At 44.5% G+C, this 23,509-nt stretch overlaps 1 protein-coding gene across 1 annotated transcript in view; it reads right to left on the bottom strand.

The window, feature by feature from the left end:
• LOC106599992 (hepatocyte nuclear factor 6) overlaps nt 1-20,185 on the bottom strand; it is a 28,070-nt gene extending 7,885 nt beyond the window's left edge. The window contains exon 1 of the mRNA XM_014191324.3: nt 18,836-20,185. Coding sequence (XP_014046799.1) covers nt 18,836-19,895 — 1,060 coding nt within the window. The 5' untranslated portion in view covers nt 19,896-20,185. The remainder of the gene's footprint in view (nt 1-18,835) is intronic.
• Nucleotides 20,186-23,509: the final 3,324 nt, after the last annotated feature.

Genomic DNA, 23,509 nt, shown 5'->3' with positions numbered 1-23,509 from the left:
TATATTATGTTTGAATTCAATATTACTATATCATGTTAATATTACTAAAACGAACAAAGGACTGGGAGGATTACATATTATTATATTGGCCCTACAGATGCAAGCTATATTATCCACAGATACTTACATCTCTCGGGTTAGGCCTAATTCTAATCAACCCAGCTTAATCATGCACCATTCAAACCACAATCTGTAACTTTCAATTCTGGTCAAAGGTGCTTACTCTGCTTTTAGTTTTGGTATGACTGCCACTGGGTTATTAGAATCTGTTCTAACCAGCCCGAAAACTAAACTCCAGGGTTGTTTGTGCAGTTACCAGAGCATTTTATATATCCATGAAGACCCACACTGAAGACCTACTCTTCCCTTCCAATATATTATAATTTGTTTGTGAAAGGTTAAATAGCAAAAGAAAGAATGTTTGGCCTCCCTTTACTCATCATAATCATCACCTTTACACGTGATGTCACATACTTAAAGGGTAGGTAACATAAACGTAACCACATGTAACATATGGATTTGCATTAGTATACACATCATAAATCCCAATGCAAAGTTATACCTCACTTTTCTATTTTTTGAGTTATTACATAAAACTAATCAGAATTCCAAAAAATACAGAGGTCATGTCGGAAAATGTTTTTCCGGGGTGTAATGTAATATGGAGGACCCTGCAAGCCAGCCTATTCCCTGTTAATGTAAACTCCAGCAGAAATAACTTCAAATGCAAAACTTCTAATGAAACAAACTCGTTTGCACTCATGATTACTGGTTTCAATTGAATTTTCAGCCAATTTACAAGCAAATATTTTATGAATGTATTATTGTTACAAATCAACATGCAAGGTTGCGATCCAACTAGCCTGCTAATGTTAGCCCTACTAGCCTGCTAATGTTAGCCCTACCAGCCTGCTAATGTTACATTAGCACTGAATGAGTCAGCCAGCTGCTATCAACATCTAGCTCACAGATACATTAAAGTAAACCAAAGTTTTGGAAATACATTACGCTATCCAACCAGTTATCAAAGATTGTTAGCTATATGCAGTTATCTTAGCCAGCAAACTGGCTAGCAAGCTCATGTTAGCTACTTAGCCAACTAGCTATTAGCCTTGCCACCCTAGCCAACCACCATGGTTATGGTTGGCAACATAGAGCCCAACTACTGGAAACCTGCTAGCATAACCACAGATTAAAAGCAAAGAGCAAGCAGAGACCATCCGATGGTAAAACATTCAAAAGAGTGCAGGCTGAGTTAGCTCCCAAAGCAAGGGGGAGGTGGGCGCTTCACTGGGCCAAAATCCAACATAGATAGATTCCAGATATCAGTTAGCTAGCACGCTAGCACTGAGCCAAGGTGGGAAAAGTTACAAAACTCCCACAGCCTACTTCACAGAAAACATGCCAAAAAGTTGACAAAAGAAAAAAAGGAGAACAGACGAGGTACTACACAATTAGATCAAGCAGATATGATTTTCTCTTTCGTTTTGGGCTCAAGGCAAGAAAGCATCAGAGCCTGCCATGCCAATGGGTTTCCACTAGATAACACATCCACAAAGTCCGGAATAGCATGAGGTGTGGCTAACATTAACCGGCTTGAGCTAGCTTCCAGGCTAGCATACGAACTCGGTAGCGCAAAATAGATCCTCCATATGTAGTTGAGAAATAGTGCATTGTCGGTAGTTTAGAAGTTATACGGAAATAAGTGAATAAATATGTAACAACCAAAAAACATTAGTGTGTTTGTACTTATATGTAACCAGATCGTGACTACACCTAAGTTACTAAGTCTTTGACCACACTGTGTTGTTAAATTGGTGAGTAAAAACTCAGGTTTCTTACCCTTTAAAGATGAAAAGGGTAGCAGGTAGTTGGTCGAATTGTACTTCCTTACTGTGAGCTATAACTCTTGAGAGTGTGCAGAACATGACAGCGATGTGAGAGGTAGATGGGGCCTAGTTTTCCAGGGCTCAGAGTGTAAGATAGTAACATAGGGCTTAGGACATTGAGAGATGGTTACCTTATAGGGATTTCCCTTGGGCTTGGCATCATTTGAGGGACATACTGTAATTTAGGCTGCAGGAGGCCCAAGGGTAGGCCTACATAAAAAACATGCAAATATCGATGTGTTTGTGAAATAAAAACCCTCCATGTTCCGAGCACAGTTTTGGAGAGAGTAACTAGATTTGTATAGGTTTATACAATAGCAAAAGCTTATCTTAAACATTTGCGTAATAGGCCTGAAAGAAGATCCAAAAAGGCATGTGCAAACTGCAAAAATGTTGACCCGAAACGTTGGTGAGCAAGTGATTATGTATAAGCAGCAGTGGTGGAAAAAATACCCAACTGTCATACTTTTTTTTTACCCCCTTTTCCATGGTATCCAATTGGTAGTAGTTCCTATCTTGTCTCATCGCTGCGACTCCCGTACGGACTCGGGAGAGGCGAAGGTCGAACACAACCCAACCAAGCCGCACTGCTTTTTGACACAACGCACATCCAACCCGGAAGCCAGCCGCACCAATGTGTCGGAGAAAATACCGTACACCTAGCGACCTGATCAGCATGCACTGCTCCCGGTCCGCCAGAGGAGTTGCTAGTGTGCGATGAGACAAGGATATCCCTGCCGGCCAAACCCTCCCTAACCCGGACTACGCTGGGCCAATTGTGCGTCACCCCATGAGCCTCCCGGTCGCGGCCGGCTGCGGCAGAGCCTGGGCTCAAACCCAGAATCACTGGTGGCACAGCTAGCACTGCAATGATCTTGCGGACTCACTAAACACACATGCTTTGTTTGTAAATGATGTCTGAATGAGTGTGCCCCTGGCTATCTGTAATTTTAAAAACAAGAATGCAGTGCGATGCAGTGCCTTAGACCACTGCGCCACCCGGGAGGCCCCCCCAACTGTCATACTTGAGTAAAAGTAAAGATACCTTATTAGAAAAAGTCAAGTAAAAGTCAACGTCACCCAGTAAAATTATACTTCAGTAAAAGTCTAAAAGTATTTGGTTTAAAATATTACAGTAAATGTAATTGCTAAAATGTACTTAAGTATCAAAAGTAAAAGTAAAAGTATAAATCATATCAAAGTCCTTATACTAAGCAAACCAGACACCACCATTTTCTTGTTTTTAAAATTACAGATAGCCAGGGGCACACTCATTCAGACATCATTTACAAACGAAGCATGTGTGTTTAGTGAGTCCGCCAGATCAGAGGCAGTAGGGATGACCAAGGATGTTCTGTTGATAAGTGCATGAACTGGACTATTTTCCTGTTCTGTTTATGCATTCAAAATGTACAGAGTACTTCTGTGTGTCAATGTAAATGTATGGAGTAAAAAGTACAACATTTTCTTAATGTAGTGAAGTAAAAGTAAAACTTGTCAAAAATATAAATAGTAAAGTAAAGTACAGATACCCCATAAAATTACTTTAGTTGTACTTTAAAGTATTTGTACTTAAATACTTTACACCACTGATAAACAGGTCCAGGCATATTTATTATTTTAGGTGTGATTGTTGAAATATGTATTTGATTAAAATGACTGTTTGCCTACTTTTGAAGGGTGCCTTATATCTCAGCCAGGTCACCCATGATTCAAGTCAGTATTCAACGTCCATCAATGTCTGAAGACGTCTGGAGATGACGTGGAAACTGGCCACTAGGGGCAACAATTAGCGCTGTTAACTTCAAGTCGGTTTCAGTTTTGCTTGGGCGTTGTGGATGGGCATGGCGGATGGGCGTAAGCATTTGCCTCTGTTGCCAAACGTTGGTGCCCAAGGTTGCATGTTGGAATCCAACAATAAAAAGTTGGTTTTGAGAAAAAAATGTAACGCCTATCCTAAACCTTAACCATTCGCAGTTAATGCCTAACCTTAAGATTTAGGAGTTAATGCCTAAACTTAACCCTAACCTTTAAAATGTGGGGCTCCCGAGTGGTGCAGCGGTCTAAGGCACTGCATCTCAGTGCTGGAGGCGTCACTACAGACACCCTGGTTCAAATCCAGGCTCTATCACAACCGGCCATGATATCCAACAACGTTGAAATTTGACATTTGAGAAACATGGATGAACATCTAATTATGAGGTGAAACTGTGAGAGCTTGTTGTATATTTGGCCTTTCTGCTTTAAATAGCAACTGCCCCTAAAAAACTACTTCTCATTTAGAGAACAGCCTATGTGGCATCCATTCAGAAACATTTATTCTACTGTCAAAATTGACTACAAAGTTTAAATAGGATCATTTTGGTTATAAAGTCAGTCTCATCCAAAACTGAGCTATGTGAGACTTGTGGTCCTGACTGCATCACAACGTAAGTAAAGGTTGGGTTTGTTTCAATGCCGCCCACATGCCCACAGCTGGCAGCACACAAGTCATAATTAATTCAAAGTGCAGATGCACATGACCTCATCGTAATGCCTGTGCTAAATTTGGAATAGAAACTATTCATACCCTTGACTTATTTCACATTTTGATGTGTTACAACCTGAATTCAAAATGTATTAAAAACATAATAATTCTCACCCATCTACACACAATACCCCATAATGACATTTTTGCAAATGTATTCAAAAGGAAATACAGAAATAGCTCATTTAAATAAGTATTCGCACCCCTGAGTCAATACTTTGTAGAAGCAGCTTTGGCAGCGATTACAGCTGTGAGTCTTTCTGGGATTGTCTCTAAAAGCTTTCCACACCTGGATTCTGCAACATTTTGTCACGTCCTGACCAGCAGATGGAGCTGTTGTAGTAGTTTTGGGGTCAGGACGTGACAGTCTTGTGTGTGTGAATGTTCTGTGTTGGTCTTGTGACTCCTGATCAGGAACAGCTGGGGATTGTTGTTCCTGATTGGGAGTCATATATGTAGGAGTATGTTTGTCACTTGGTTTTGTGGGTAGTTGTCCTTGCACTGCGTTGTATGTGCCTGCAAGACTGTTGCTGTTGTCTTTATTGTTTTTTGTCCAGTGGATACTTTACTCCTTTTTTTTTAATTAAAAAACATGAGTATCCACATACCTGCTGCGCCTTGGTCCATTCTTGATTACAGACATTACAGAACTACCCACCACCAAAGGACCAAGCAGCAGAAGAGGAGGAAGCCACAGGAGAACAAAATGGAGGAATGGACATGGGAGGACGTCCTGGACGGCAAGGGAGCCTACACCTGGGAGGAGATCCTGGCCGGAAGGGATGGCCTCCCATGGGAACAGGTGGAGGCACTCAGGAGAGTGGAGGCAGCTGGACAGAGGAACCAACGCGAACGTTATGCTGGAACACGGCAGGCGAGGAAGCCGGAGAGGCACCCCCAATAATTTTTTTTGGGGGGGGCACACGGGTAGTTTGGCCAGGCCAAGGAAGAGCTGTAAGCCAGCTACCCGTGACTACAGGGAGGTGTGTATGAGGTGGAGGGCGCCATGTTACGCTGAGGTACGCACCATCTCGCCTATACGGACACACAGCCCAGTCCGCCCGGTACCAGCGCCCCACAGGTGCCAGGGCAAGGTGAGCATTGAGCCAGAAGGGGTGATGCCAACCCTGCACTCAAGACCGCCAGTGCGCCCTTTCGGTCCGGTGTTTCCCGCTAGACGCACTAGCATGGAGGTGCGTGTCTCCAGGCTAGCACATCCAGTACCAGCCCCACGCATCAGGAGTCTAGCCCAGCCTCGCCAGTCAACAGTCACCAGAGCTGCCCGCCAGTCAAGAGTCACCAGAGCTGCCCGCCAGTCAAGAGTCACCAGAGCTGCCCGCCAGTCAAGAGTCACCAGAGCTGCCCGCCAGTCAAGAGTCACCAGAGCTGCCCGCCAGTCAAGAGTCACCAGAGCTGCCCGCCAGTCAAGAGTCGCCAGAGCTGCCCGCAAGTCAAGAGTCGCCAGAGCTGCCCGCCAGTCGTAAGTCGCCAGAGCTGCCCGCCAGTCGTAAGTCGCCAGAGCTGCCCGCCAGTCGTAAGTCGCCAGAGCTGCCCGCCAGTCGTAAGTCGCCAGAGCCGCCCGCCAGTCGTAAGTCGCCAGAGCCGCCCGCCAGTCGTAAGTCGCCAGAGCCGCCCGCCAGTCGTAAGTCGCCAGAGCCGCCCGCCAGTCGTAAGTCGCCAGAGCCGCCCGCCAGTCGTAAGTCGCCAGAGCCGCCCGCCAGTCGTAAGTCGCCAGAGCCGCCCGCCAGTCGTAAGTCGCCAGAGCCGCCCGCCAGTCAGGAGCCGCCAGAGCCGCCCGCTAGTCAGGAGCCGCCAGAGCCGCCCGCTAGTCAGGAGCCGCCAGAGCCGCCCGCCTGCCCGGAACTGCCAGAGTGGCCCGCCTGCCCGGAGCTGCCAGAGTGGCCCGCCTGCCCGGAGCTGCCAGAGTGGCCCGCCTGCCCGGAGCTGCCAGAGTGGCCCGCCTGCCCGGAGCTGCCAGAGTGGCCCGACTGCCCGGAGCTGCCAGAGTGGCCCGACTGCCCTCCGGCCCAGCCCGAGTGGCCCTCCTGTCCTCCGGCCCAGCCCGAGTGGCCCTCCTGTCCTCCGGCCCAGCCCGAGTGGCCCTCCGGTCCTCCGGCCCAGCCCGAGTGGCCCTCCGGTCCTCCCGCCCAGCCCGAGTGGCCCTCCGGTCCTCCGGCCCAGCCCGAGTGGCCCTCCGGTCCTCCGGCCCAGCCCGAGTGGCCCGCCTGTCCTCCGGCCCAGCCCGAGTGGCCCGCCTGTCCGCCGGCCCAGCCCGAGTGGCCCGCCTGTCCGCCGGCCCAGCCCGAGTGGCCCGCCTGTCCTCCGGCCCAGCCCGAGTGGCCCGCATGTCTTCCGACCCAGCCAGAGTGGTCCGTCTGCCAGGGTCAGCCCGAGTGGCCCGTCTGCCCGGCGCAGCTATCGGCGCCACCAAAGTGGGCGACGCCGAAGGTGGAGCGAGGTCCACATCCTGCACCTGAGCCACCTCCAGGATAGGTGGGTTGGAGAGGGAGGGTGTAGCACAGTGTCGTCGGTGACAGCAGCCACCCTCCCTTCCCTCCCTTATTGTTTAGGGGTTATTGTTTATGGATTTTGTTGGGGATTTTGTTTGTTGGTGTTTTCTGTTGTCAGGTGCATTCCGGGGTCTGCACCTTGAGGGGTGGTACTGTCACGTCCTGACCAGCAGATGGAGCTGTTGTAGTAGTTTTGGGGTCAGGACGTGGCAGTCTTGTGTGTGTGAATGTTCTGTGTTGGTCTTGTGACTCCTGATCAGGAACAGCTGGGGATCGTTGTTCCTGATTGGGAGTCATATATGTAGGAGTATGTTTGTCACTTGGTTTTGTGGGTAGTTGTCCTTGCACTGCGTTGTATGTGCCTGCAAGACTGTTGCTGTTGTCTTTATTGTTTTTTGTCCAGTGGATACTTTACTCCTTTTTTTTAATTAAAAAACATCAGTATCCACATACTTGCTGCGCCTTGGTCCATTCTTGACGACGGACGTTACACATTTGCCCCATATTCTTTTCAAAATTCTTCAAGCTCTGTCAAAATGGATGTTGATCATTGTTAAAGCAAAATGTTCAGGTCTTGCCAAAGATTTTCAAGCAGATTTAAGTCAAAACTGTAACTCGGCCACTCAGGAACATTCACTGTCTTCTTCGTAAGCAGATTTCTTCCTAAGTAGTAGTAGTTCCTAAGTAGGTTCATCTCCCAGTGTCTGGTGGAAAGCAGACTGAACCAGGTTTTCCTCTTGGATTTTGCCTGTGCTTAGCTCCATTCCGTTTATTTTTTTATACTGAAAACCTCCCCAGTTCTTAACTATTACAAGCATACCCATGACGTGATGCAGCCACCCCCATGCTTGAACATATAGAGAGTGGTACTCAGTAATGGGTTTTATTGGATTAGCCCTAAACATAACACTTTGTATTAAGGAATAAAAGTGAATTGCTTTGACAATTTGTTTGCAGTATTACTGTAGTGCCTTGTTGCAAACAGGATGTATGTGTGGGGTTCAGAGATGACGTAGTCTTTTAAAAATCAAGTTAAGCACTATTATTGCCCACAGAGTGAGTCCATGCAACTTATTATGTGATGTGTTAAGCACATTTTTACTCCTGAACTTATAACACAACAAAACGTGTAAAAAGTCATGGGATGTGAATACTTTCTGAAGGCACTGTATGTTGTGCAATTTGTTGAAGGGTCCTAACTAGCCCCGGAGATAGGCTATCCAAAAGTCAAACCAACTTTGCCACTGTTCTTTTCAATTTAAGCCATTTGATGAAATTCTCACTACAAAAAGAGTGGTCAGTATATGGGGCATTAAATAGTAGACCGGTGCAGACTCTGCAACATGGAAACAGAATCAATAGAGCATCTCTTTTGGTACTGCCCATCTATGGCTTGTTTTTGGAGTCAGGTCCAGGAATGGTTGTTCGGTCATAATATCAGGGCGTGAATGAACCTGCAACCTGTATTGTTGGGGGATTTGAAACTGTATTGTTGGGGGATTTGATCAAATCCCCCAACAGTCAGTCAATAGGACATATCATTGTGCTCTTTGGTAACATTTATTTTGGGGGCAATTTCGGCAGAAATGTTGCAGATGGGGAGGTTCACGTCCCTTGTGAGACACCGTGGTAGAATTGCAAGAGGAAATGGTAGAATGCCGATTTACTGGGAAAGATGGGGTGATCTGTGGCTGGAATGAACGAGTGTTGGAATAAATACATACACAAAGGCACAGTATAAATGTTTGAGGTCCTCCAATCAGGGGTGAGGGTGGGGATGTGTTTAGTTATGTATGTTTTGTGTTTTGGTTTCACGCTGTGACTGGTGTGTGTGCTGGTCCTGGTGATTATTGGTGCGCTCACTTCCATGCCCACCCAGGAGTCAGGCAGAGCTTGGTCCTTCCCGCCCTTGGAAAATCCCTTTGGGCCGGGGTCAGGGGCTTCGCTCTGCAGGCTTCTCGGGGTGGGTGGGAGCAAGCGCACCCACTGACCAGAGCACCCGCTCATGGGAGCGGCCATTTGTATAGTCTTTGTATTGTATTGTATTGTTGTTGTTTTAATAAATGCAATTGAAAATATATATTTATATATGTTTGTCACTGTCACACACCAGCCAGCTGAAGCTAATTGGAGACACCCACATCAAACCACACCCTGAAACCAACCTAGGTTTGAATTCAGTCATACTATCCATTTGTTTGTCTTTTTGTATGTTCTTTGTATGCCATTTTTGTAAATATTTGAGTTAACCAATGATATTAGGCCATACTTGGCCATGATTACAAACACCTGTGTGTCTCTTGACACTATATAAATGACTCATCTCGCAGTGTTTGATGATACCCTGATGAAGACAGCTTCGCTGTCGAAACGTTGGTGATTAAAATTTTTGCATCTGAGCTCTTAGAGTGTGCGGCTTTCCTTTATTTTCTAGTGTTCTTCTCCGCTAGCCAGCACCTCGCCTTTAAAGGTGTGCGTTTCTTTTTTCTAGATTGAATTCAGTCATAGCCACTAGCATTTCATAATGAACCAACTCTAAAACAAGGCCAAATCAGGAAGTTCAGTCGCCCTTTACAGTAAGTGTGTGTGTCTCTCTCTCTCTCTCTCGCTCTGTGTGTGTGTGTGTGTGTGTGTGTGTGTGTGTGTGTGTGTGTGTGTGTGTGTGTGTGTGTGTGTGTGTGTGTGTGTGTGTGTGTGTGTGTGTGTGTGTGTGTGGCGTGTGTGTAAGAGGCATGTGTGTAAGAGGCGTGTGGCGTGTGTGTAAGAGGCGTGTGTGTAAGAGGCGTGTGTGTGTGTGTGTGTGTGTGTGTGTGTGTGTGTGTGTGTGTGTGTGTGTGTGTGTGTGTGTGTGTGTGTGTGTGTGTGTGTGTTTCATAACTGACCGCACCATGCTGCTATAGTGGTGTGCCCCTGAGCCTGGGCGTGCCTGGGACCGCGGCAGGGGCGGAATGACGTGATCGCGTTTTGCGTGCGGTGAGACGAGCCCTCTCCCTTACCGGCCGGACTACTGCAGGCGAGAAACAGTTTATGTCAATCAATCACTGTCGGTCACACCTCTGGGATCTACGCTCATTGGTTGTCTTGATTAGAGCCCATATATTGCTGTAAAGTCAACGGTTGGATTCCCACAAAGACATGCACCAGCAACTGTACAGCCGTCAAAAACTGTTACATTAGAAGCTGCCGTAATTAAGAGAAAATTGTTTGATTTCGATGAATCATTTCATTAATTTTGATGAAATCCTGTGCTTTCTAATGAAGTCTACAAGCCAAGCATTATTGCAGTTGAATTATCTTGTACTTGCTACACCAACATGCGTTCACATTTTAGCCAACATTAGCTACAGGGAGGGAAAAAAGTATTTGATCCCCTGCTGATTTTGTACGTTTGCCCACAGACAAAGAAATGATCAATCTATAATTTTAATGGTACATTTATTTGAACAGTGAGAGACAGAATAACAACAAAAAAATCCATAAAAACGCATGTAAAAAATGTTATAAAATGATTTGCATTTTAATGAGGGAAATAAATATTTGACCCCTCTGCAAAACATGATTTAGTACTTGGTGGCAAAACCCTTGTTGGCAATCACAGAGGTCAGACATTTCTTGTAGTTGGCCACCAGGTTTGCACACATCTCAGAAGGGATTTTGTCCCACTCCTCTTTGCAGATCTTCTCCAAGTCATTAAGGTTTCGAGGCTGACGTTTGGCAACTCGAACCTTCAGCTCCCTCCACAGATTTTCTATGGGATTAAGGTCTGGAGACTGGCAAGGCCACTCCAGGACCTTAATGTGCTTCTTCTTGAGCCACTCCTTTGTTGCCTTGGTCGTGTGTTTTGGGTCATTGTCATGCTGGAATACCCATCCACGACCTATTTTCAATGCCCTGGCTGAGGGAAGGAGGTTCTCACCCAAGATTTGACGGTACATGGCCCCATCCATCGTCCCTTTGATGCGGTGAAGTTGTCCTGTCCCCTTAGCAGAAAAACACCCCCAAAGCATAATGTTTCCACCTCCATGTTTGACGGTGGGGATGGGGTTATTGGGGTCATAGGCAGCCTTCCTCCTCCTCCAAACACGGCGAGTTGAGTTGATGCCAAAGAGCTCCATTTTGGTCTCATCTGAGCACAACACTTTCACCCAGTTGTCCTCTGAATCATTCAGATGTTCATTGGCAAACTTCAGACGGGCATGTATTTGTGCTTTCTTGAGCAGGGGGACCTTGCGGGCACTGCAGGATTTCAGTCCTTCACAGCGTAGTGTGTTACCAATTGTTTTCTTGGTGACTATGGTCCCAGCTGCCTTGAAATCATTGACAAAATCCTCCCGTGTAGTTCTGGGCTGATTCCTCACCGTTCTCATGATCATTGCAACTCCACAAGGTGAGATCTTGCATGGAGCCCCAGGCCGAGGGAGATTGACAGTTCTTTTGTGTTTCTTCCATTTGCGAATAATCGCACCAACTGTTGTCACCTTCTCACCAAGCTGCTTGGCAATGGTCTTGTAGCCCATTCCAGCCTTGTGTAGGTCTACAATCTTGTCCCTGACATCCTTGGAGAGCTCTTTGGTCTTGGCCATGGTGGAGAGTTTGGAATCTGATTGATTGATTGCTTCTGTGGACAGGTGTCTTTTATGCAGGTAACAAACTGAGATTAGGAGCACTCCCTTTAAGAGCTCCTAATCTCAGCTCGTTACCTGTATAAAAGACACCTGGGAGCCAGAAATCTTTCTGATTGAGAGGGGGTCAAATACTCATTTCCCTCATTAAAATGCAAATCAGTTTATAACATTTTTGGCATGCGTTTTTCTGGATTTTTTTGTTGTTACTCTGTCTCTCACTGTTCAAATAAACCTACCATTAAAATTATAGACTGATCTTTTCTTTGTCAGTGGGCAAACGTACAAAATCAGCAGGGGATCAAATACTTTTTTCCCTCACTGTATTCATTGCAGATGTTTTTGCAAACTGTAATAATGCATGGTTTGAAAAATAATTCACAATAATTCTAAATATAATCACAATTTAAAGAGCCTACTTCCTGTAGCCATTTGGTATAGGCATAGTATTCCCTGCTTATAAATGAAAAGAGACACTTCTGCTGTTTATTCGATAGGACAATACCGTTTTTGAATAGTTTGGTGTGCTGTTTATTAGTTTGTTATGTAATTTAAAAGCTATCCTATTGTGCACACGAGATTTGTTCAAAGCAGTTTATTCGTATAGTGTTTATATGGTGTTTATAAGCTATGGGTTTGAAAAGGATATGCCTAAATATATTGCATATAGGTCACGGGCTCTTAATGCAAAATTCATTTGGCTATAGGGTTAAAATAAGGGCCTTTAGAGCTCCGAAAATTATTTCGATTTTCCTCCAAATTATGGAAAACATTTAAATAATAATAATTTGGAGCAAAAAAGTTAAAATTTCATAAATGAATAAAACTAGTGAAACAGAGAAATCGGTGATGCGTATTTAGTCATACAATTGTTCATGAAAAGAGGGAAAAGTAACTGACGTGACTATGCGGATTCGTGTCTTTAAAAATACACTTAGAAATTGTATGGATTAATCACATCATGCGGGATTGAAGCATTTACGTTATAGTTGCTCCATTTCTTTTTGTACATTTTAGTCGAATAATTGAATCCTTAAAACCGTTGTATTATGCGAAAGCAATGTTGCTGTTGCCGTTGTATTTTGTTTTCGTCTTCGATTGCATTTAATTGAAGTTGTGTGAACTAAGTGTTATGATTGTACATTCTAGGTGTCAACCCCACTGAAGATATTAACACACACACACACACACACACACACACACACGCACACGCACACACACACACACACACACACACACACACACACACACACACACACACACACACACACACATACACAGGTTTCAAGTAGCCTAGTGATTGCACTGCAGGGTTTACAAAACTGAAATGGGGAATTTGGGGAATATGGACTGGCTAAGTCAGCTTGCCAGTTTTTTTTATGTTGCCACAATGTTGCCACCAAACGTTATACCCCAGTGAGAATGCAAATACGAATGCTGTTGTCCTTTGATGCTAACTCTGTTCAGAACCACAAACAACGCCACGCCAGCCGACAGAACTTTTCCCCAGAAATATGGACAACGCTCAAAGGTGCGAGCGCACAAAAAATACTCTAAACCTTGCGTGCGCCAGTTTCGCATAAAGATTGGTATTTATAAAATGTGAACTTGACGCAAGAGTGTGCGTTTCTCATGCCATGTGTATGCTTGTACAACTTCTAGTGGTCCATCAATTTTATTGCAAGCAAATATTATTATTTTGAGGGAAATGGAGGTGATTGATGTACGGGAAATATAATAATTGGGAGGTTAATAAAAACATTCAAACGTAGGCCTAATGATAAAACAGGTGCATTTGCCGTTGGTAAGGAGATCACATAGCAGCATGTAGCCTAATGTGTTTCTTCTACATTTAGGCCTACATTTTAGTCGTTTAGCAGATGCTCTTACCCATAGCTCATTTAATAGCCAAACATGCTCGAAAGTAAATAGACTGGTAGCCCATTTAAAATATTTGGTATTCGTAGGCTATAGTATTGCTGTGCGATAGGAGCGCGATATCATAGACTATTTCAATTCAGCGACCATATATACCATGGCAGGATAAACAAAATATTGAACCACATTTCATATTTTCCTTAGAAGTGTGTAGTATGCGCGGCCAGTGTTTGGCACTTGCTAGAGGCGGAATGCCTTTTTAGTTTGAAAATGGTGCAACTCAATATTAGGAAGGTGTTCGTAATGTTTGGTAGACTCAGTGTGTAGTATGGCTCTGATTTATGTAACGTGGGACAGTTTGATAAATCCCAAGAATTTGTTGAGCACCAAACCCAAATTCTAGAATCTCCATGTATGCCAGAATTTAGTGAGAAATGTACTCATGGTTAATAAATGAGGCTCCACAAACAGCGCGCATAGGCACTCTGAACACTCTTCCGTACCACGGACAGCGCCTCATAAGCATGCCGAATACTATTCAGAAACCCAGACAGCGACCCACTTGCCGAGGAACTATGTACAGAAGGACCCTGGACAGCGCCTTCCCAGCCGAACCCTCACAGCTGAGCGTGTCATTCGACCTCCATCAGAACATTATTGACCTAATCTACTCAGGTTGACTTTACTTCTCAACCTCTTCATATTCTGTGTTTGTCCACGTTTTTTTCTGCATAGAACTGATCCTACCCGGTCTTTCACAACATTTTATTAGGTTACATAATTGGACAGCATTTAGCCTTTATTTTATGTTTTTAATCTAAAATTCTAAAATTAATTCCTCTATTAAACCCCAAATGTGAGTATGAGGCGTGTATATGTCATGCAAATATTGACGTATTGGCCTTTAAATAGGCTACATGCATTGTTTTAGCCTACTGTATGGAGGTTACTGCATTGATGTAGTGTGATATGCTCTGTGGTCCAGTGCATGCAGGGTGTTACTAAACATGTTGTGTTTGTTCTGTAGTAGCAGGGAAGACCATTGATGGGAGAGCCTGTGATGCAGAGGGGGAGGAGGGGGAGGACAGGGGATGAGGAGGAGTTGGACAGATCTGCTAGGTTGGCGCTGCTTGTGCAGTGCCAGAGATGGAGGGAGGGAGGGAGGGAGGGAGGGATGGAGGGAGGGAGGGAGGGAGGGAGGGAGGGAGGGAGGGAGGGAGGGAGGGAGGGAGGGAGGGAGGGGGAGGGGAGGGAGGGAGGGAGGGAGGGAGGGAGGGAGGGAGGAAATCGATTCTGATTCAGAGGGAGTCAGATAAGCCTGAACAATGTATAGTGCAGACACACTCTATAACCCAATCACACACGTACACACCACACACAAGCACAAGCACACACACAGTGAAATGTGCTTGCATGCCCACATAAAGATGCATTACATACCCCATAAACCATAACAACCTTTAAAAATCTAATGACATCACAACCTTGGATTGCATTGAGGTGGATTTGCTGACATAAGCAGAAACAGATCATTACTATGGTAGACTACATACACTAGAATCCCCCTGTTAAAAAACACTGCCTTTGTCTTGCGAGGACTATGTCTATGTAGATCTGCCTTCTTGGCCAGGCAGCCTTTCTACAAGAGATTCTTTATCATAAAAGGACCTTCAGGTTTCAATAAAAGTTTAATTAGAAAGTGTTTGGATATTAGTATGCCGTCAGAATTAACCACACATTTAAACAGTGCATTCTTAAGTAACCCAGTTATTTTTGTTATTTTCCTACAGGTGTAAAAACAGCATGTTGTACACACTTCTGTTTGTAGCTACCACACATATGTTGGGTTGTGGTTGACGCTGGGTGTTGTTAACCACACATTTGACTTTGCTTACCCAGAAGGGAATCTGTTACAAGGGCTACACCACTCTCATCCTTCCCTCTCTCTTCTCTTCCCCTTTTTCTTCCCACTCCCCTCCATCTCCCTCTCCCTCATTCTTATCAATTATTAAAGTCTCTATTGATCCTTTCTCTACCCTACCTCTATCTGCCTGTTGACACAAAGCCCAAACTCACCGACCCTCAATCAACGCCTGCTCTCCCAGCTGGCAGTGTTAGGGTATGGGCGCCCCGACAACACAGAGACAAAAGGGTATACATAGTGTTATTCCAAAAAACGTATCGCTATCAATCCATTCTGTAGATCACATTTCTAATAATAACAACAACACAATTCTGAGCATTGAACCCCTATTAATATAATCAAGCAACATCTGAAGTACGATGAGGTTGTTCACTCTATCCAAGTCTACATCCACTGTCACAAAACAGAAACCTGGGGCCAGCTTCTGAATAAATGTTCCCCGCTGTCCGTTCAGGCCCACAGTAGTCTGAATCATCAGGACCAAGGATAGCTGCCTAACTGGCTCTATATACCTAAAGAACCACTGCCTTTGTCTTGCGAGGGCTATTTCTATGTAGATGTGCCTTCTTGGTCGGGTCTCCTTTTTGCTCAATTATATGAGTTGGGACTAGGCTGGAGCAAAAGCATGCCAACCCTGTAGCTCTCTAGAACCATGATTTGTGACCACTAACTGACCCAGTCGCAGAGAAAGAATGAACCACAAAGGCAACTGCGGTACACCATTGGCCGAATCTTAACTTAATATCAGTGGGAAAACGTCAAATTCACATGTACAGACAGAATCCTGCTAGATGGATTTGCAACTATTCCTACTCGCAATTATTTGCCCATTTTGTCATATTTTATCAGACGGTTCTCCTTCTATCCTCCAGCTTTATCCCTCAACTCTTTGTCCTGCAGTGTGTGGGTTTCCAATCCACTGAAGCAGCCAGTGGCAATGGCAATCATAATGGATTATAGGTTGCATTTTTGTGATGTACTGCAGAGAAGGAGGGAGAGACAAAAGGGGAGAGAGAGAAATAGAGAGAGAGAGAGACAAAGAGGGGGAGAAAGTGAGACAGGGGGAGAGAGAGAGAGAGAGAGAGGAAAGCGAGAGTGGGGGTTGGGAATTGGAAGCAGCTTTATTGATCTTCTATCTGCGAAGCCAGGCAAACAGGGAAAGGACAGAGCTACACTATGAATGGCCCTCCACAGTATTATGGCTGCTGGCCACAGCTATCTGTCTTGCTTTTTCACTACTTATTAAATATGCTTCTTATAAGGAAAAGGTTGCACCTGTATCCGGTCTATTGCTGTACAAGTTCAGACAGCTCTAACACTGTCTGGCCTGCAGCTTGTGATCACAACACCATGTATACATTGTGACAGTGCAGAGGAATCAGTTATTGACTGTAACACCTAGTAAAATCATACGCTACAAGAACACGATCTGGTGGTGTCAACACCATCTCCAACAACCTACTAGAAGCTCCAACACCTTACCAAAGTCTGTCCTTACGGACCCCTGGGCTAGCCTGCTGATTCAGTCTGAGCTACAAAACGTTTTTGTGTTGGTTCAATGCCTTTACAAATGTGTATGGTATGACAGCGAGATGGGTGAGATCAGCATTTCCACTCAACACATGCTTGCTGACACATACACACACATACACACGCACAAAGGCTTACGCACACAACTTTTCATGAGTCAGTAACTCACCAGCCATTCAGATGTACCTGAATTAATTGAAAACTGTGGTCTGGGAGGGGCACTAAAGTCAACCCCTCTGGCCGCTATTGACAAGGGAATTTACACACGCCTACACATTGGTCAGAGTGATTTTTATTTGACAGATTAGAACAGTGAAAAGCGACGGATGTAAGGTGATCACATAGCCGATACGTTTTGTGTGATTTTGATGTTTCAACTGCATGTTTTTGAGTAAATTGGAAAAGACATTCGAATATATTAAAGCATAGGCCATAAACGGAAATTCCTAGTTATTTCTTAAATAGAATGTCTGCACTATTCTGAAATTATATAGGATGAGGACGATAGGGGACGCCCGTTTATCCCTTCCTGTTTTACACAAAAAATGTACATCTTCTCAGAAATACGATAACCATTTGGAAAAACAACTCTCCCTATAAATGCGGATTATTTATTGATTCAATTATTGTAATTTTTCTCTTAGACTCATTTCGAATGTCTCTTGTTTTTAAACTATTGATTGGACAATGATTAAAATGTAAAACCATAATCTGATAAATTAATCAAACCAATTAACTGCAGAGAGAAAATCGAATAAAAATTAAATGGACGCGTTTGTGGTCTTTATTTCGATGATTTAGGGTTGGCTGGAGGGCCTGTACGCCTACTAGTATTGCCAAAAGCAAGAAATGTCCTTTGAACGAAAATACTTTGTATTTTACTTGAGTAGTAGGTGTTTCTATGGCCAAGGGATAGGCCCCATAGCATTTTAAATATGGCATGAACTAAAATCTGCGTCATCGAAGCAGAGGGAAGCCAGTTGTAGACTGACAACCCATATGTAGTCTAATTTTAGAGCGTTAAGGGTCTAAATGAAAAGCCGGCGCGGCCGTGTGGTTGGTTGTCTTTCAGGTCGGATTCGAATATTGATTCGGGTGCCACATTTTAAAGGGTAGAGTGGGACGTCGCGTATTGATCAGCAGCCAGAGGTCACGCGCCGCTGACGCGCTCTCCTCCCGCGCGACTAGTTTATATGCCTCCATGTTCAAGCTGGTGGAGCGCACGGGACCCATGAGAGAGAGTGACTATGTGAGTTACATGTTTGGAACATATGGGATTCACTAGAGAGACCCACGATGGACAGGGGGACATGTTTTAGACACACACACACCCGGCCTGGCGCGTTAGAGAGCACACATTCTCCCTATCTCGAGGACCTTGTGGACATAATACACCCAGTCTCATATTAGCCTTATATGACAATGCCCAGGTCCTCTCAGTGAATATATTTGGCTATATGGGTACAAAAACCCCATTAGGCTGAGGTGTAAGACAGTGTATGCAGCTGGTTTCTCTTGCAACGTGTCACACCAACATATGGTGACATGGATACCATGTAATCACTTTCACTGTACCGGCAGATATTTATCTAAAACTGCAATTTAAAGAGAGAAAGATTCGCTCTGAAGTTCTCCTGACAACCCGTTTAGGCTACTTGGTCTCGTGAGTAGCTTTGCTCGCAACCGTTTTACACTGACCGCTGTCCACGGTGCTGAATCGTTTGGAAGTTGAGGTTTTGTCTGAGAAAGTTCGTTTAAGTCTTTAGCATAAAACAAGTGCTTTGTATAGCATATCAAATGTTTATATAAGCCTATACAGCTAGCTATTTAAATAGAGCGAGTTTGACAAAAGCGAGAACATATGCTTTTAATAAGCGCAAACCGTCAATTGTTTACGATTGAGTGTTCAATACGAAGCCCACGCGAAATAGGCAGTGAGACCAGATGCATCTTACCAGCCAACCGAAGGGCAGACATCCGCTGAAACTCGGGCTCCTGGAGCCACTTCCACATCCTCCTGAACGTCTCCCTGCCAGACTTGAGTTTACTCCATGGCTTGGGGTTCCGCAGAAGATCCGAGAGGGTTCCTTGGGACCGACATAGGATCCTCTGTGCGAAAATCGCCTGGGGGATGGAGTAGCGCTTCAGCTCCGCTGTTATCCGCTGAGCCACCTCCTTAGTGTTGATCTCCTCCGCCTGCCCACCTGACCCTCCTCCCTGGCCGGCCCCAGCGCCGTGCCTCTCCCGGTCGGCCAGCATCGCTGCCCCATTGGCCTGGGAGTGGAGGTGGCTGTGCGTATGGTGCATCCCGTTGAGGTTGGAGATCATGCCGTGCCCATGGCCACCTAAACTCCTGGCAATGTGCTCCTCGCTCCGAGACAGCATCGCGGCGTGGGACTCGAAGCCTGTCACGGGGGAGAGCATCTTGGCATCATTGGAGAGGTGATTACTTGGACCGTAGGCTGAGAGCGTCTGCTGGGAGTTGTGCAAAGAGCCGAGGCCGTTGGACAGCGGGGAGAGGGACCCATGGCCCATGCCGGACATATCTTTGGGGTAGTGGCAATATAGGTTGCCCATAGACGCCAGCCCCCGGTGGTCATCCCTCATCAACGTGAAGCTCCCGCTGACATTCCCCGCGGAGAGTCGCTGTTGGGCGGCTGCGTGGTGGTGGGGGTGTGGGTGGTGGAACTTGTCGGAGACAGTGGATATGGGAGGTAGGTGCTGGAGAGGTGTCAAGGTGGTGTAGGTGTTGCTCAGGCTCATCCCGGACTCGCACATGCTCATGGCCGGGTGAAGGTGGCCGGAGAGCGACGAGGGGTCTGTCCGGTAGTCCCCGGTACCATCCAGTATCGAGGCCATGCTGGACACCATCGCCGACCGGCCGTGCGCGTGAGTAACTAGGTTCCGGTGAGAAGGGGCGGAGGAATGCCGAGCGTGTGAGGAGCTCATCAGGTCCCCCGCCTGTGAGTGCGAGATGCCGTGAAGGTTGCCAAGGTTTTCCATTGTGACTTCCATCGCTGAAAGAATATATCTTTCCCGATCCCACCTCCCTCCCCTCCCTCTCTCTCTCCTTTCACTCACACACACACACAAACAGACAGAGGCGCGCGCTCACTCTCCTCCCTCTCGCTTTCCTGGAGCGATAATATTACCTAACGAGTTTTTCTCCAGTCAATCCAACATGTTTTTTGTAAATAATTTATCTTGATCCAAAGTGGTTAAATACCGAGTATAGTCCTCGTCCACGTTACATGTGTTGGTGTCCTGTGTTAGGCGCTCGTAGGCTATATCTCATCCCTTGTCCAACAGCGCTTCCACTGAAAACTGGCTGAGCCGCGTGTCAGTGTGTATGTGAGCGCGCCCCCTGTGTATTTAGAACTGTGTCGGTTACGCGCATGATAGTCGTGTGGAATTCACAGACAGACCACACTGTAGTGGCGTGTGAGGAGTATATAAGGACTTCAAGGCATGCACCTGTGTGTGTGTGTGTGTGTGTGTGTGTGTGTGTGTGTGTGTGTGTGTGTGTGTGTGTGTGTGTGTGTGTGTGTGTGTGTGTGTGTGTGTGTGTGTGGGTGTGTGTGTGTGTGTGTGTGTGTGTGTGTGTGTGTGTGTGTGTGTGTGTGTGTGTGTGAGAGAGAGATTTAAATGTAAAGGTAACAATATATCTATCTGAGTAATTCATTGCAGTATATGCACAATTACATTTTATTCCCTTGGCACACAAGTGCCCCTTCTAAATAAAATGTGTTTCCCACGGAGTGAATGGTTTGGCATTTATGCGCTTAGTGATAAACCTGATCAATGTATTGATTGACAGAGATTAATGACGTGGCCTGGCCCTGTTATAGAGGGTGGAGGGAGGGAGAGGTCACAAAGTAAGGATCCTAACGCCGTCCACGGCGATGGTAAGGAAAAAGAGAGGAAGGTCTTCTGTTCTGAATCGTTTCCCTCTAATCTCCAGCCAGCATTCTGAGGTTCACTCGGCTGGTACGTAGAGCTATTTGTTCGTCACAAAACACAGCATGGACATGTGAACGTAGACTTAAAAAACAAGTTGGTTCTTCTATATCAAATGCTCTTTTATAGTTCTGATCTCGCGCAAAAAGCACGTTTAAATTGTTTCCGGATATTTATTTAACATGTGACCGTAAGATTCCATCCTACTAACCTTCTTTAATTTATCAGGACAGACTGGAAAATAACCCAATTTATATAATAATACAAATAATAATCATAATACTTGTTTATAGCATATGCGAATGCAACATAACAATTGCTTTATAATTGCTTGTATTTGGGAACTTCATTTTAACAGTCCGGTTTCAGATGGTATTTTCATGATTTACAAAGGCATACTCTCTGGTTACTTATTTCAGAGAATTCAGCACAGTCGTTTCTCCATTAAATCTGAAATAAACAAATTTGTTTTTATTTGGTAAATATTATGTCATTTCCATTTGATCATACAGTATAAGGAAATGCCAGGCAATAGACCATACATTGAAGCGTATAGGCCTTATCCTGAATAAAGTGGGTAGAGGTAGAAGTTTCATTGGTCACACTGTTGCAGCTTCTAAAAAGCATGCAGTGTGTGAACGTGTCTCCCCGGGTTAGCCTACTCTCCCTCTATCGATGACCCACTGCTATCGGAAATAAATGCCCGTTGGATAGCCAGAGAATCGGTTACCTCGGCATGCACAGCGCTTCTTCACCCTGGGTATTGGCTCTGAGGCGCTATAGGGTACTGTATGTGTAGGCGTGTGTGGCGCTATAGGGTACTGCGTGTGTGTGCGCGCCCTTTGTGGAAGTTGAAATTCAGCTTTAGACCATGGACCTGTAGCTATATGACCCAGCTCGTTTGCACTTTCTTCACTTTTGGGAAAGTTGTTTTCTGGCCCTGTTTTATGTGCTAGTTCATTGATGTACTGAGAGGCTATCGAATCTTGATGTTTCTTTCCTGTCCACAATACAGCACTGAGATACGGAAACATGTCCAATCCACTCTTTATTTTGATGTTCACAGTATTGCAACATTTTTTACATTTTGAATAATTACGGTAAAAGGTGATGTGTGATTTAAAGTGTGGCAGATGGACACTGAACCAAATACAGATAGGCCTGTCAGTTCCAATGGACTTTACTTATTTTGTACGTATTTTATGTTTTGGTTGTGACAAGAACTACGTATGCCCTAGTAGACAAAATGCATATGACTACGGCACAAATGCTGTAAATAACTTTTTTTGTGCAGAATTTAGAGAAATGATACGCAAATAAGGATGCAACTATGTACGATTGTCTCTTCGACAATAAATGAATTTAGTTTAATAATCCTGTTCATGAATTAGATCACTTTTGATTGCACGATGGCTGCACACTTGTCTCTCATGTGACCATGGCCCTTCTTCTGAAAATATATTGAATCTTTAATTTAGATGGGGTAAAATGAAGTTAAAATTGAACAGTAAATCTCAAAGGAATTTGTTATAAACACTTCATATATACAATTGAACAGAACACACATTTTGATATCAACAAGTGGTAGCCGTTGAACGAAGATTTCCGGAGATCAAGACATCAGATTTTCCAGCTGTGAGTTTTACGGGCACCTTTTGTCAGTGTTGTCTGGCTGGTAAGATGGAACTAACCAATTTAATGTTATGTCAGGAAAACCCTTGTGTGTGGAAAATAGATAGAAAAAGTCAGCCAGAAGTTTGAGCATCTGTGTTATCTAGGCAACGCATGAATGTTTGGGCCTTAAAATATATTTGAATTCCTTTTGATGAATATTATGACAGGCCTCCTTATTTATAAAGATATTCTGCTAAAAGTTTTTTCAGCTTTAGTAGAAAATATTTAGTTTAGATTTTATTTAGGTTAATGTATATTTTTATACGTCTTCTAGCGAATAATACAGTGCTTTTAGAAACCACGAGAGTCAACCTGTTGTTTTGAAAGGTAAAAAAAAAAGAGTATTCTATTTATAATGTTATCCATATTAAATCGTATTAAACATCATTTGGAATCATTATTAGTTTTGTAATTATAATACTAATAAATAAAACTGAATAGCCGTTATTTTTTTAACCACACAAATCTTCCTCCTTATGGATAGTACTGGTACTTAATTATTTAACATTTATTTTAAATTGATTTACTCATTCGATTTATTGACCAAATTCATACACTTCTTTCTCAATGTTCGGCATGGTTATTTCCTTTAAAAAAACAGTAAGTAAGCCTAATCTCTCGTCTATGAAATTCATTTTGTGTTCATAGTTTATTTTTATTGTTCATAGTCTATTTCCCGGAAACGGGAAAATACATTTGTCTGTAGGTGTGTAGGAGGACTAGGTTGGTTGCTCGATTTATTTTGATAGGCCTACATCCGTATGATATCGAGATATTGCCTCTCACACATTATATTTAGGCCTATAGTTATAACACAATAAATTAGCAATAATTGCGCTCTAGGTCTCGGTGGTGTCTGAAGTATAAAAAACGGACTTCCACATGTTTACGCTACGGTTTCTGCTTTTCGTCATAACAGGGGGATTGCTATTGGAGTGCAACGACTGACGGACTGTGGGCAGAATACTGAACAGCGTGGCCTACGTCCTATCGATGCG

The sequence above is a fragment of the Salmo salar genome, chromosome 03 (assembly GCF_965601325.2).
Source record: "Salmo salar chromosome 03, fSalSal1, whole genome shotgun sequence".
NCBI lineage: Eukaryota > Metazoa > Chordata > Actinopteri > Salmoniformes > Salmonidae > Salmo > Salmo salar.
The sequence above is the reverse complement of the archived record's forward strand: the minus strand, read 5'-3'. Positions and strand labels throughout refer to the sequence as shown.